The sequence below is a fragment of the Arachis ipaensis genome, chromosome B04 (genome assembly GCF_000816755.2).
Source record: "Arachis ipaensis cultivar K30076 chromosome B04, Araip1.1, whole genome shotgun sequence".
NCBI lineage: Eukaryota > Viridiplantae > Streptophyta > Magnoliopsida > Fabales > Fabaceae > Arachis > Arachis ipaensis.
In genome coordinates this window covers 93262272-93275709 of record NC_029788.2, presented here as the reverse complement: position 1 = coordinate 93275709, position 13438 = coordinate 93262272, and the positions used below count along the sequence as shown (strand labels likewise).

Here is a 13438-nt window from a genome sequence, read left to right as displayed (position 1 = left end):
ATATTAAATTTTTAAATATATAATCAACAATAATTAAATAAACTTGTTTAAATAAAAAAATATCATTATAAAAATTTACAATTTGAAAATATAAAAATGACAAAATAACTTTATAATAATTTAATTATTTTTATTATTTTATGTAAAGAAAATTTTATTTATTAAAGTCTAAAAAATAATATTAAAATTAGTACTATCAAAAATACTTTAAATTTAATATTATGAAAAAAAAATAAAAAAAAATATATAAGAACTAATTTGATTAATTTTTAAAATTTTAGGAATAAAAATGACTTACTTTTAGATTTTCAGAGACTATTTTGATTATAAATAACTTTTTCACATGTCAAGTGACACGTGACATGCTAGATGTCACTGACCTGACATGCCAACCAATCATGTTGTGACACGTGGCATTAACCTACCACGTCATCATCTAACTAACGGAATGACTAATTTGGCTTATGTTTTACCTTTTAAGAACTAATATAACTAAAAAAAATTTTTTAGGGATAAATTTGACTATTAACCCATAAAAAATTTCATTTATCTAAAAACATCCTTTCTTGTGTTTTTATGGAAGCTATCTGAACCCATTTTTTTTCTTGCTCTTACAAACAGTCTAGAACAAAAAAAATTCATTCCAAAAAGCCCATTATTAGCTACGATAACAGATCTCCCCTAATACAAGCTAATCAACATCTTTAATCCCGTTACATTTTTATACCACATCTGTGAACAGTGGCGGCATCATTGTCCATCCTGCACCCAACCTCTGATCACTTCTCATATTTTGTCCCCTGAAATGAATACGTGCCGCTATATTAACTTGCCACTTATTTTTTACATGTGTAGAAGCTAGATCCTTTTCTACACCAGAAAATTCACCTTAATATTTTATTTATTTTATTTTTTAGTGAAATTAATAATTAATATTTTTTATTTTTAGTCAGGATATGAGACAAACAAATTTATTTAAGGTAAAGTCTAGAAGGCCAGCAATTTTGTTAAATTTTAGCCAGCATGTAACCAAAAAAAAAAATGAGTCATTGGATGAAATCTTACACCAATCTCACACCATTAAAACCATTTTGATGGCTATTTGATGACTACAAATCACAAAAATTGCTGGCCCCTTAGCATTCCTCTTTATTTAATATATCATAATACATTTGGAGACCAATTATTCTAACAACACAACCTAATAACCTAATCCAAAAACGAAAAAAAGAAACAATCCAGTCCCCCACATCAATAAGATCATCCAAGAATTTATTGGCTTTGAACAAATTGAGCCACCAAGCCACTGAGCTACGAGCCCTTTACAAAGGACAAAATCCCAGGGAACTGAAGTCAGCGTTTTTTCGTTAACAGGAGATCAGGAGTTTTTCTTTATCTTTGCTATGCAATTTATTAGCACCACCACGTAAGTTGCCTTGAGAATCTCAACCACATATTTAACTCAATATCTATACGGATCAGAATCATCACTACAAAAAATTATGGTAAAAACGGCGGTTTTTTTTGGTATTTACGGCGGTTTGAACCGCCATTATTACTAAGAATGGCGGTTTCGTTAAGTGACGTAATTCTGGGCGCCATTCTGGTTATTACGGCAGTTTTCTGAAAACCGCCACAATTCCCTGGGTTAAAACGGCGGTTTTTTGAATAGGTTAAAATGGCGGTTCAAACCGCCATTATTTCCAGCGTTAAAACGGCGGTTTTTGGATAGGTTAAAACGGCGGTTTGAACCGCCATTATTACCTTGACAGAGTGGCATTTTGATTGGTTAAAACGGCGGTTCAAACTGCCGTTATTTCCAGGGTTAAAATGGCGGTTTTTGGATAGGTTAAAACGGCGGTTTGAACCGCCCTTATTACCCTGACAAAGTGGCGTTTTAGTTGGTTAAAACGACATTTTTGAACTGCCATTTTACCCTGACAATAGCGTTTTGGTTGGTTAAAATGACATTTTTGAACCACCATTTTACACTGACAACGACATTTTTTATCGTTTAAAAAAAAATAATTTTTACCGTCATTTTTATCGCGTTAAATAAATAATTTTGTGATTAAAATTTCACAATAGCAAAAAATCATAATCCATAAATGAAATATTATATAACTCATAAACAAAATATTAATATAATATATAATTTTTTATTATTAAAATCAAAAGTAATTACTCCTATACAAAACCTTGTCTTACTAAACTTACCAAAATACAAGCATTGCAATAAACACTAATCAGTCAAATCTACCATCCAGTTTCCTAAACTATGTTAATATCTAATAATGTATTTAAACCATCTAATAAGTGCTGTTTTTACTACTTAGAATATGAATATACAAGACAAGTAGCTTAGCTAAGTGATAATGAATAAGATTTGGAGGCCAAAAATTTTCTCCTTTTGTAATTAACTTTAAAACAAGCCTGTCTTAGTTTCTTGGTCTCTTGTGTGAGTTTCATCTCGGTAACTTGCTCCAACATCTTTGTTTCTTGCTCCAACACTCCATTTTCATTATCCAAACTCATCTCTTACAAAAAATTTTAGCAACCTCTCCTGTCAGAAAATTTCTATCAAGCCGGCTGTTATAAATTGAAATTATAACAAAGAAAAGATGTCATTAGAAACAATATATATCTAGTCAAATAATATAAAGAGAAAAAATAAAATTAGATTGGTAGACTTGTCGCATTTTCTTTTTTACCTACAATACATTTGTTCATTATCTTCTATCAAGAAGAAAATATTTTTCACTATCAGCCCTGCAATTACCCCCCTTTAGTTTGTATTTCTTTCAAGAATTAAAAATTGAAAAGTTAAAATGAGAGAAAACCAAAGCATACAAGATGCATCGAAAGGTATGCACACAAAGTAATTTATCAAATTCATCCATTTAAGAAAGGACATGCATTATTTTGAAACACTAGTATAAATCTCATTACAGCAAAGTGAAGTCATACTTGACATAGCAATCATGGCTTTTTCATTGGGTCTAAAAGAAGCACGTGTTGGAGGAGAGAGCAAATTGGTGAAGATTTTGGCCCTTTCATGCATACATTGTCCAACAGCACACTGAAAGGTTTATGACCAAGGGAATTAGCTAAAGAGAAGTTTCTGGGAAACAAATATATTAATGCATACCAAAAATAAGGTATATATATATATTAAAACATTGCAACTCACCAACAAGGCCCATATACATGCTATGCTTCCTGCCTCTTTGTTTCATTTCTCTGTTTCTCTGGTTGCATTTCTGGCTCAAGGAGAAGCAAATATGGCTCAAGGTTTGGAAGTATAAACAAGGGAACCTATTCAAAGCGAAGAAGAATTATACAATCATAGTATTACCTTTAATTAAGTAAATTGATCACAATAGGCTACTTCCTAACCATCACATTAAAAACTTAAATAGTATTTCAAAAAAATTATAAGAAAATTATAATAATTACCTCTTTTAAATAATAATTTTGTAGCAGTCACAGTAGATTTGTGAGGGCGATTCCCAGGTTATTATTTTTCTTTAGTTTATTTTTTTTAATTTACAAGCACCACCCAAAATAGTAAACTAACTTAAGCTAAAAATTTTCACATTAAACTAAACTCACTTATAATAAAAATTTACAGTTAACTAACCCTCTAGAATATGCTTCTAGAAGATCAAGCACAAGGAATGGCTGTGCACTAACCTGAAACATTCAAGTGAGATATGTTTAAGTTTATAAATAAAAACTAAGGAAATAAAGAATAATAATAGTTTTTTAAATAATAAAAACCTATGTACATACGTAATATTTAAGATTATAATTCAAAGGGTCATTGAGAAAGTATTAGAACTGCAAGGCATAAGACAAAGTGATTATGAACCAATTATAGGAGCACAAATGAAATATTAATGATTAATAAACAATGCCAAAATCAGTAACATAGGCACAAAATGAGAATATAAAAAAATACACAAATCATGTCAATTATATCTGCTAAAGAGATGGGCACAAAACAACTTAATGAAATATTATAGTGTTCTCATTCGGTGGCCATAGATCAACGAGCTAAGAAAACTTTACAACCAATTTTCAGGGAAAAATGTCAAATTAGTAGAATGCAAACATTAACTTGTATGGAAGTGCAATTCTAGAACATTAACTTCACTGTGGCACTCAGAGTCCTCAGTTTCTTGTCTTTTTCACTTCAAACGTTAGTTTGGGTTGCCCGAAATTCTCTGCACCATTGCCAAAGCAAACAGATGAATATAACCATTTAAGTCTTTTCATCTTTTAAGTATATATATACCCCCTCTTCATTTGGATTTTCTAACAAATTCAAATCTTAATAAAAAAATGACAGTTAATTTCATTTATGTTCAGATTGTATTGAAAAGGTGTTTCATATAAAGAAAATAATAATTGAATACTTCTGATAAATCATGAACCTACCAGATAGATGACAAAATTAGAGTTTGGTGTGATAATTTGAAGTTGATTATGGTAAGTAACATAGGACATAAGAAACAGAAAAAAAGGGGGCCAAGATTTTCTGATAGGCAGAAGCAATAGTGAAGTCAAGAGTTTGGTGTGATAATTTGAAGTTGATTATGGTATTAGAATACTATTTATATAGAGCAGCATGCATCTGCAGACAAGACAAGTAGTGCTTCAAAAATATCCTCAACAAACCGTACCTAAGATTTCCAAGATCTTCTCCTCTGAAATAATCATTAAAAAAGAAGATAAAAGAAAGGAACCCAATTAATTAAGACATCATCGGCAAAATCAAATCTATTAAAAAACATTAGAGACAGAATGACAGATTTTTGAACCAATTTCTCATCCAAACTTCACTTAATTAATAGACCTAATTAAGGCCACAACAAACTTCAAAAGCAAATTCCAAAGCTAAGAATAATAAAATAAGATAGAAATAAAGAAACCTGCTTTAGTGAAGTTGTAACCTCGATGAAGAGAGGGGTATGTATGACCAAGTCACCCTGTTATGCGACCAACTCTGCCGCATCAGAAGATTTTATATTATATTATATTACATAAAAGAGTCAGAGTTTGGATTTGAAAGGCAGTGATGCAGAGAAAACAAACACTAATCGGAGTCTTGTGCTTTGGAGCAACACCAATTTAGATACACGTTATTAATTGAATCAAGATTATAAAAAACCAAATATTACTGTGAGTTTAGGAAAACATAATCCAAGATAAGTGGGCATGATGAAGAACGGTGAAGGCTGCTGTGGATGGCAGCAACATTCTTTTTCTTTTCTTTTTCTACAATCTATTATCTATCAACTTACATGCCAATTTTAAGGAACATCCAACTCAAGCTGAAAGTTGAAACTGCTCAAAATCAATTTAGTTTTGGAAAACTATAATAGTCTTATTTCAAGTCATCTATTGACAACATTGGTCACTCTTAAAAAAGTAGTTAAGTTGGGTTCTTATTTTTGTTGACACACTCTTACTCTTCCACACTTGTAGAAGGTATGGTCCAACACCTACACCTACAAACTTCATTGAACCAGATCAAATCTAATCTAATTTGATCAAATATCTTTGGATTAATAGTAATCAATCCAAGTTACAACGCTGAGCTGACTACAAAGAACCATGAGCTTCTCATGGCCAAAAGTAGAGAATAATTAAAGTAGTGAACAAGCTTTAATTTCACTGAAAAAAAAAACACAATCACTGTACATACACATGAGCTGCATCAAAATATATATAATAGCTTCTAAAACCACTTATGAAATTACTCAAAAAGAGGTTCTCAAGATATATTATGAAGAATTGAAACTAAATACCGCTTATACTACTTATAAATAATGTACAGTCCCAGTTCAACAAGAATAAAATAAATTCATGGACTTTGAACTTTGAACAAGCTAGGAAAGATGTTGCTATGAATAGTAAATAATATTCTCACTAGTAAATAATATTCTTAATAGAAAAGCCAAATTCAGTAGAGTTATTTTCAAAACAGAAACGCCTTGCCTTTAATCATAGCTCCCTCATCTCTTCTAAAACCTCAAACTTGTGAAATTCCCAATTAAACATATCATTCAACCATCAAAAATGCAAATCATGATTAATTTTTTACACATTATAATGAAAGCTTAATATACAAAAATGTTGTCATAATCAGAAGAGTAAGAGCAGGAAGCAGTGGAAGTGTAAAGACTTAAGAGGGATCTTGAAGAATTGTAAAGTCATCCTCCTGCACCTTCAAATTATAGTGCAGCTTGAAGATTTCAACTATAAGAATATTAAAGTTTTTTCTCCTATTATTGTTTGAAAATTTATAGACTCGAATTATGCAAAATAGTGTTAGTTGGGGAATAATATCAAACAGATGAAATGCAGAGAAAGAAGAGAGCTTACAAGGATGTTGAGTTTCCCTTGGAATTCAAAACACACAGAGTCCATCAGCTTCTCCCTCTGATGAGGAACAAAGACATTGCAAACAGATTCAGTAACCTCAAAACCAGAATCATTTCATTAGATGAGAGACTTAGTGAGCTCAGCTTCGTTCCTTGCACACGCGTGCACTCTTGCTCCAAACCCAATCAGTTCCTCCACAATGCCGTGACTTGTTTTGAAGAGAAAGTAAAGTGTTGTGTTGTACTAATTTCGGACAAATGATGTAGATTATGAGATCATTCAGTTTAATAGAATAGATTAGGTCTCAAACTAAATAAAATCAGAAGCAAAAAAATAACAACAGAACAGAAAATACAGCAATAACAAGCTAACAACAACAACATCACAAAAGATCAATGAAAATTAAAATACACAAAAAGAACCAGCATTCTTTGTTTCTTCCTACTAGAGTATGAACTAGATCTAAAAGGATGAAGAGGAAGGAAAAAATCAAAGAAGAAGATTAAGTAGATTATCTATTAGAAGTGACAGAGATGGTGAAACCAAATTGTAGAAGCTTGCTCAAGGCAGCAACAACGGCGTTGCTTGCGGAGGTGAGGAGGTGAGCCAGATTGAAAATCAGATCATAGAAGGCAGCGACAACGGTGTTGCTTGCGATGGTGCAGAGATGAATGATGGCAATGAGATGAGCGGCGACAAATCTTCATATCGAAGCCAAATCATTGAAGCTTGCTGAAGAGGACAACGGTGTTTCTTGCAATGGCGAGGAGATGAACGATGGTGATGAGACGAACGCTGAAAAATCTTCAGATCAAAGCCAAATCGTAGAAGCTCACTGAAGGCAGCAACAACGGCGTTGCTTGCAGCAGCGAGGAGATGAGTTGCAACAAAGTGATGAGTGATAGTGAGGAGTTGAATGACAAATAAGGAAGATGAACAATGGCAAGAAATTAGGGTTCGTCATTGACACTCATCCTCATTTTCTCATATGCAACAATACTAATTACACTCTCATATGCAACATTGCTCGAGTTAAAAAAGGGAAAAAAAATTCTATGGCGGTTTGAAACGCCACAATCAACAAAGCTGCCACAAAAACCATTAGCATTATGGCATGAGTTGGCGCTGCTGTAATTAACAAATATAACGGCAGTTTTTTTGACCCTCCATAAAATTAGTGCCATTTTTACCAATATTTTTTGTAGTGCATGTTATATCGGTATATAAAAAAAGTACATTGATGCATTAGAAAATCTTCCTATAATATGTTATTAGTAATTTAGTATTGAGCAATACTACATGTTCAAAGTTTGATTTATTAAAAACATTTAGTATTTATACTAATTAAATAATAATAAAAAATATTAAAAATTACTGATCCAAAAATTTTTCATTAGCTATTTCAACTTAGAAGGGCTTGTTCAAACACACACTCACATATCCTTGGTCAAAAACAAAATCAATTATTCAAACAACATGGAAAAACAGCTTTAAAAAAAAAACACAACGTAGAACTGTCTATTTCTTGTACATATTACTATTTCACTTTACTCTTATTCATTTAATTCTTGCGACATCAGTGTGTGCTTTGCCTTCCATTTTTCTTTGTAAGGATTGTCTAAGATATTCTCCAAATATGACTTTCTTGTACAACTTGGGATTTTCAGCATCTACCATATGATCAAGAGGCTCAACCTCCACATCATCCCATGGGGAGATAAATGTTGCATATGAAATCCTTTCTCTATTCTTATTTGTCACTACTCTGTGTTCAATGCTCTTGTATTTCCCATTACTCCATATCTGTTACAGAAAAATAAAAGTAATTTATATATTATTAACATTGCATGCAGCACCAATTTGATTTGGAGAACTATAGCGAGAAGGTGACTAGTGACTACGTAGACTTGTTTGGTAGTTGAGACAGGTATTAAAGGCCAATAAGTTTTTTTTTCCAAAACAAAACATTATAAATATTTTTTTGGTTGGCTCAAAAAGTAAAACTAATGGAGGCAGAACACTAACACAATTTTTTTTGTCCAATATCCAAGATTTAAAATGACTATAAACAATTTCTTTTTTCCATCTTCGTCTTTGTTGCCGTGTGCACGATTTCTATATTTATATCCAAAAGAAACTTTTAAATTTTAAATAAAAGAAAGTTATTCAACTTGTTTTCCTTTCAAATTTACAATTTCAAAATTTCTTGCAAACGTAAATGGCCGCAGCTCAACTGCAGCCACAATTGCATTTTAAAACCGTGATTGTGATGCTACCATGCATTTTTTTTTTATGCTTCCAAACTTTTTAATTATTCTAAGAATTATGTCCTCCATATATATTGGTTTAATAAATTAGAAATGTTGAATCTCTTATCTAATTATTGAAGTGCCATCCTTGTTGTCATATTCAGCTTGATAAAAAGTACAATGTACAAGGGGTATATATAGGTACTAGAAGGATTAAATTAATAAAAGCATAAAATCCTACCATTAATATACAGATATACTATATAAATATAAACGATACTAACTGATCTAAATTGATTCTAATGATTCTCTAACATCCCCCCCTCAAACTCAAGTGGGAGCTAAGAATACCATATTGAGTTTGGATAGCAAAGTCCGGAAACGAGTCGGGTGATGAGCTTTCGTGAAGATATCAGCAATCTGATCCAGTGTCCCAACAGCAATGAGACGAACAACAGCAATAAGGATACATTGCCGAACAAAGTGACAATCAATCCCAATGTGTTTGGTGCGTTCATGAAATACATCATTATGGGCAATCTGAATAGCATTACGGTTGTCACAAAAAACATCAGTAGGGGACGACTGAGGAGCACCCAAATCTTCGAGAAGCCAACGAATCGAGATAACCTCAGCCATGGTGTCAGCGAGGGCACGGTACTCAGCTTATGTGCTTGATCGAGCAGTGAACATTTGCTTCTTAACACGCCAAGAAATGAGAGCGTCGCCAAGAAACAAACAGTAACCAATAGTAGAACGACGATCAGTGGGATCACCGGCCCAATCAGCATCAGAGTATGCTTGAAGAGACAAAGAGGAATGGGCAGAAAAATAAAGGCCATGAAATAGAGTGCCTTTGATGTAGCGAAGAATGCGAAGAACTGCCGCATAGTGAGTAGTACGAGGAGCTGACAAGAACTGGCTAAGTACATGAACTGGATAAGCGATGTCTGGTCGGGTGACAGTTAAGTAGACGAGACCTCTAACTAACTGTTGATAGAGAGTCGGATTATCCAAAACAGTGCCATCCATAGGGGTAAATCAAACATTAGGCTCAAGGGGGTAGATTCAGTGCGACTATCTGTAATCCCAGCGCGAGCAAGAAGATCTGAAGCATACTTAGCCTGAGAGAGATAGATGTCATCATCTGTGGAGATGACCTCGAGACCAAGAAAATAGCTGAGAGAACCAAGATCTTTCATCTCAAAAGTATGGTGAAGCGAGGCTTTGAGATCAGAGATACCATCAACATCATCTCCAGTAATGATCATGTCATCAACATACAAAAGCAGAAGAACAATTCCACGTGAACTTTTACGAATAAAAAGCACATTCTCATGAGGACTACACGTGAAACCGATATTGCAGATGGTGGTGCTGAACTTGTCAAACCATTCACGAGGAGCTTGCTTAAGACCATAAAGTGCCTTGCGAAGAAGACAGACTTTGTTAGAAGGACAAGGATAACCTGGAGGTGGTTTCATATAGACCTTCTTTCTTAAATATTCATTAAGAGATGCATTCTTCACGTCCATCTGACTGAGTGGCCATTTTTTGACCGCAGCAATGGCAAGAAGTGCTCTAACAGATGTGAGACGAGCAACAGGAGCAAAAGTCTCTTAATAGTCAATACCATACTCTTGCGTACGACCTTGAGCAACCAAGCGTGCCTTATAGCGGTCAATAGAGCCATCAAAGCGAGTCTTGATCTTGTATACCCATCTACTACCCACAACTTCTTGATTAGAAGGAGGATCAACCAAATCCCAAGTGTGTGCTTTTTCAAGTGCCTGTATTTCTTCCTGTATTGCTTGTTGTCAATTTGGATTTATGGAGGCTTCTCTGAATGACTTAGGTTCATGTTGGTGAAGAATAGTAGAAAATCAATGATAATCAAGAAGATGAGGAGGTGGATTTCTTACCCGAGAAGAACGAGTGGGAGGAGGAGGCATGACGGTAGGAGCGGGATCGCCGTCCAGTCTGGAATCATCGGGAGATGGAGAAGGCGGAAGAGCAGGAGGCTATAGAGGATGACCCGAGATAGAACCTTCAGAATCATCACTAGAAAAAAGGTCAACATTGGGGTTAGTGAAGAAAGGTGATTGAGTGGGAGGAATGGACTCAAAGGAGGAAAATCGAGAAAACATGTGATGCTCACAGAAGACAACATGACGAGATATACGAATACATTTAGAGAGAGGTTTCCAACAATGATAACCCTTGTGTTCAATGCCATAACCAAGAAAACAACACATGCGAGCACGAGGTTCAAGTTTACTCTACTCATGAGGCTGAAGAAGAACAAAACAGACACAACCGAAAACTCGAAGAGAACTGTAATCTGGAGAGGTATGATAAAGATGCTCAAAGGAAGTAACATTACCAAGAACAGAATAAGGAAGTCTATTGATAACATAAATAGCAGTAAGAACAGCTTCACCCCAAGTACGCTCAGAGCACGAAGAAGAAAGAAGCATTACACGAACACAGTCAAGAATGTGACGGTGTTTACGTTCAGCTCGGCCATTTTGTTGAGAAGTATCAGGGCAGAAAAACTCAGACAAAGTACCCTGTTCTGCAAGAAAGGCTAAAAGTTTGGAATCACAATATTCCATAGCATTATCACGTCAAAAAACTTTAATGACTTTGGAAAACTGAGTTTTAATCATAGTGACAAAGTTAATATAGATCTGAGGTAAATCATGGCGATTAGTCATCAAATAAACTCAAGTAAAGCGTGAATAATCATCAATAAAAATGACAAAGTATCTATCTCCTCCCATGGAAGCGGTGGGAGCGGGGCCCCAAACATCAGAGTGGATAAGATCAAAAGGAGAACAAGCAAGAGAGGAATTAATATGAAATGATAAAGCAGGTTGTTTGGCAGTTTGACAAGAAATGCAATCAAAAGACTCAGTAGGAACCTGACCCAATACATCTTGAGATACAAGAGGATGCAATTTTCCTAAGGAGCTGTGGGCAAGACGTTGATGCCATAAGTGAAGGGTAAATGGAGAAGAAGCAGCACAGAGATTTGGCACAAGAGGAATATGAAGATTTTCGAGTTCAAACAACCTTCCGCCTTACATCCAGTCCCGATGATTTGTCCCGTCCGGCGATCCTGTACACGACAACTAGCAATGGAAAAATTAACATCAAAATCCAGACCAACAAGTTGTCCAACAGAAATAAGATTAAAGTTCAGGTTGGGAATATAATAAGCATCAGAAAGATTAAGAGTTGACTGAGAGATAGAACCCTTGTGTGTTGCGCGCAAGAGGAAACCATTAGCAGTATTAACAAAAGGTGCATTTATAGTGGTAGACAGAGACGAGAAAAGATCACGCAGCGGAGACATGTGATTAAAGCAACCCGAGTCAAAATACCAATTAGAATTATATGGAGGAGTCGAAAAAGCATCAGGAGTATTACTGGAAGGCGAGAGAAGATGCTTAAGAAGAGATGCAATAGAAGGCAGGTCGAGAGAAGCAGATGTGGTAGATTCAGTACCAGAGATAGCAGAAGCAGAAGCATGCTTGGAGAAGTTGGGATGAGAATGATGCTCAAGGGGACTAGGACGTGGTGGGCGAGTAGGACAGGTAGTAATAAAATATCACGACAGCTTGCAGTGATGGCAGAATACTTGTGGACAATTGTAGATGATGTGACCTTTTTGTTGATATTTGTGACATGTAACAAAAGGACAGTCTGAGAAGAAGTGCACAGAACGATTACAGTTTTGACAGAATTTACCCTGTCTGCCTCTGGTAGCAAAAACATCAAATTTTTCCATAATAGTAGACAAAAAAGATCAAAGAGAGGAGAGAAAATGGTGGTTTCGGAGCAGAAAATGACAAAACAGACAGCAAAATCGAAAAGAGCTCACCAAAAATTCTTAGAGAGGGCCCCACTGTCTGACACATCACCTGCCATGTCAGATTCCACATCAACAGGGAAAGTGACACGTGGCGACGTCTGAGTGGAGAAGAGAAGCCTCGTCAACGCTGAGTCAGCAGGTGTGGTGCGCGGGTCGCGAAGCGGTTCGGTTCGGGTCAGGCGTGGGTTGCTGGAGGCGCTGATTCCACAACACGTGGCACGCGCTGGACGGGTGGATCGTTGCTGAAGATCGAACGGTGCTGGGTGGGCAAGCAAAGGCGCGACACGTGGGAGCCGCTGAACCGTTGATCAGATGCGCAATCCAACGGTTTGAAATGAATCTGGAGAGGAGAAGAAGCTGGTGACGGCAGTGACTTCCAGCGGCACGTGGCGGCGCATGTGGAGGCTTCCGGCGATGTTTCGGGACTCGTTGAACTTGTGACGACGAGACGAAGACGATGGTGTGGGTAGTGACGAACCAAAGCGTCAAAAAGAAACGAAAAATCAAGGACAAAGAAGACTGCTGGAAGAAAAAACAAAAGGACTATGGACCAATTGTTGCTGAATAAAAATATAACCTAAGCTCTTGATACCATGTTATAAACAAGAGAGTAATCTAAAATATTGTATTATTCAGCTTGATGAAAAGTACAATGTACAAGGGGTATATATAGGTGCTAGAAGGATCAAAGTAATAAAAGTATAGAATCCTACAATTAATATACAAATATGCTATATAAATATAAATGATACTAACTGATCTAAATTGATTCTAATAATTCTCTAATGATTCTAATGTTCTCCTATATTCAAATAATTCACATTTATGATGTAAATCCATATATACACTTTATTAAAAATAAATATGAAGATTAAATAAAAATATTTATTAAAATAACTTTATTTATTAAAAAAATATTGTT

At 35.0% G+C, this 13438-nt stretch overlaps 1 protein-coding gene and 1 long non-coding RNA gene across 30 annotated transcripts in view; both read right to left on the bottom strand.

Annotated features, from left to right (window-relative positions):
- Nucleotides 2184–7603, bottom strand: LOC107639525. Of its 27 annotated transcripts, none has more exons than XR_002361302.1 (8): nt 4935–7603; nt 4686–4709; nt 3793–4226; nt 3641–3693; nt 3191–3315; nt 2968–3079; nt 2712–2769; nt 2184–2589 (listed from the first exon to the last, which is right to left on the bottom strand). It is a non-coding gene; the product is annotated as an uncharacterized LOC107639525 (long non-coding RNA). The 27 variants fall into 27 exon arrangements; XR_002361315.1 differs by having other exon boundaries at nt 2184–2535; XR_002361307.1 differs by lacking the exon at nt 2712–2769 and having other exon boundaries at nt 3793–3840; nt 4121–4226.
- The window catches only part of LOC107639524 (protein SRG1), a 13669-nt gene continuing 7985 nt past the window's right edge, over nt 7755–13438 (bottom strand). For 2 of the 3 annotated variants that reach the window (XM_016343059.2, XM_016343058.2), the window contains one exon: nt 7755–8193. In XM_016343059.2, coding sequence (XP_016198545.1) covers nt 7948–8193 — 246 coding nt within the window. In that variant the 3' untranslated portion in view covers nt 7755–7947. Of the gene's footprint in view, nt 8194–11592; nt 11774–13438 lie in introns of those variants that run through there. The other variant, XM_021121331.1, reaches the window with a different exon arrangement.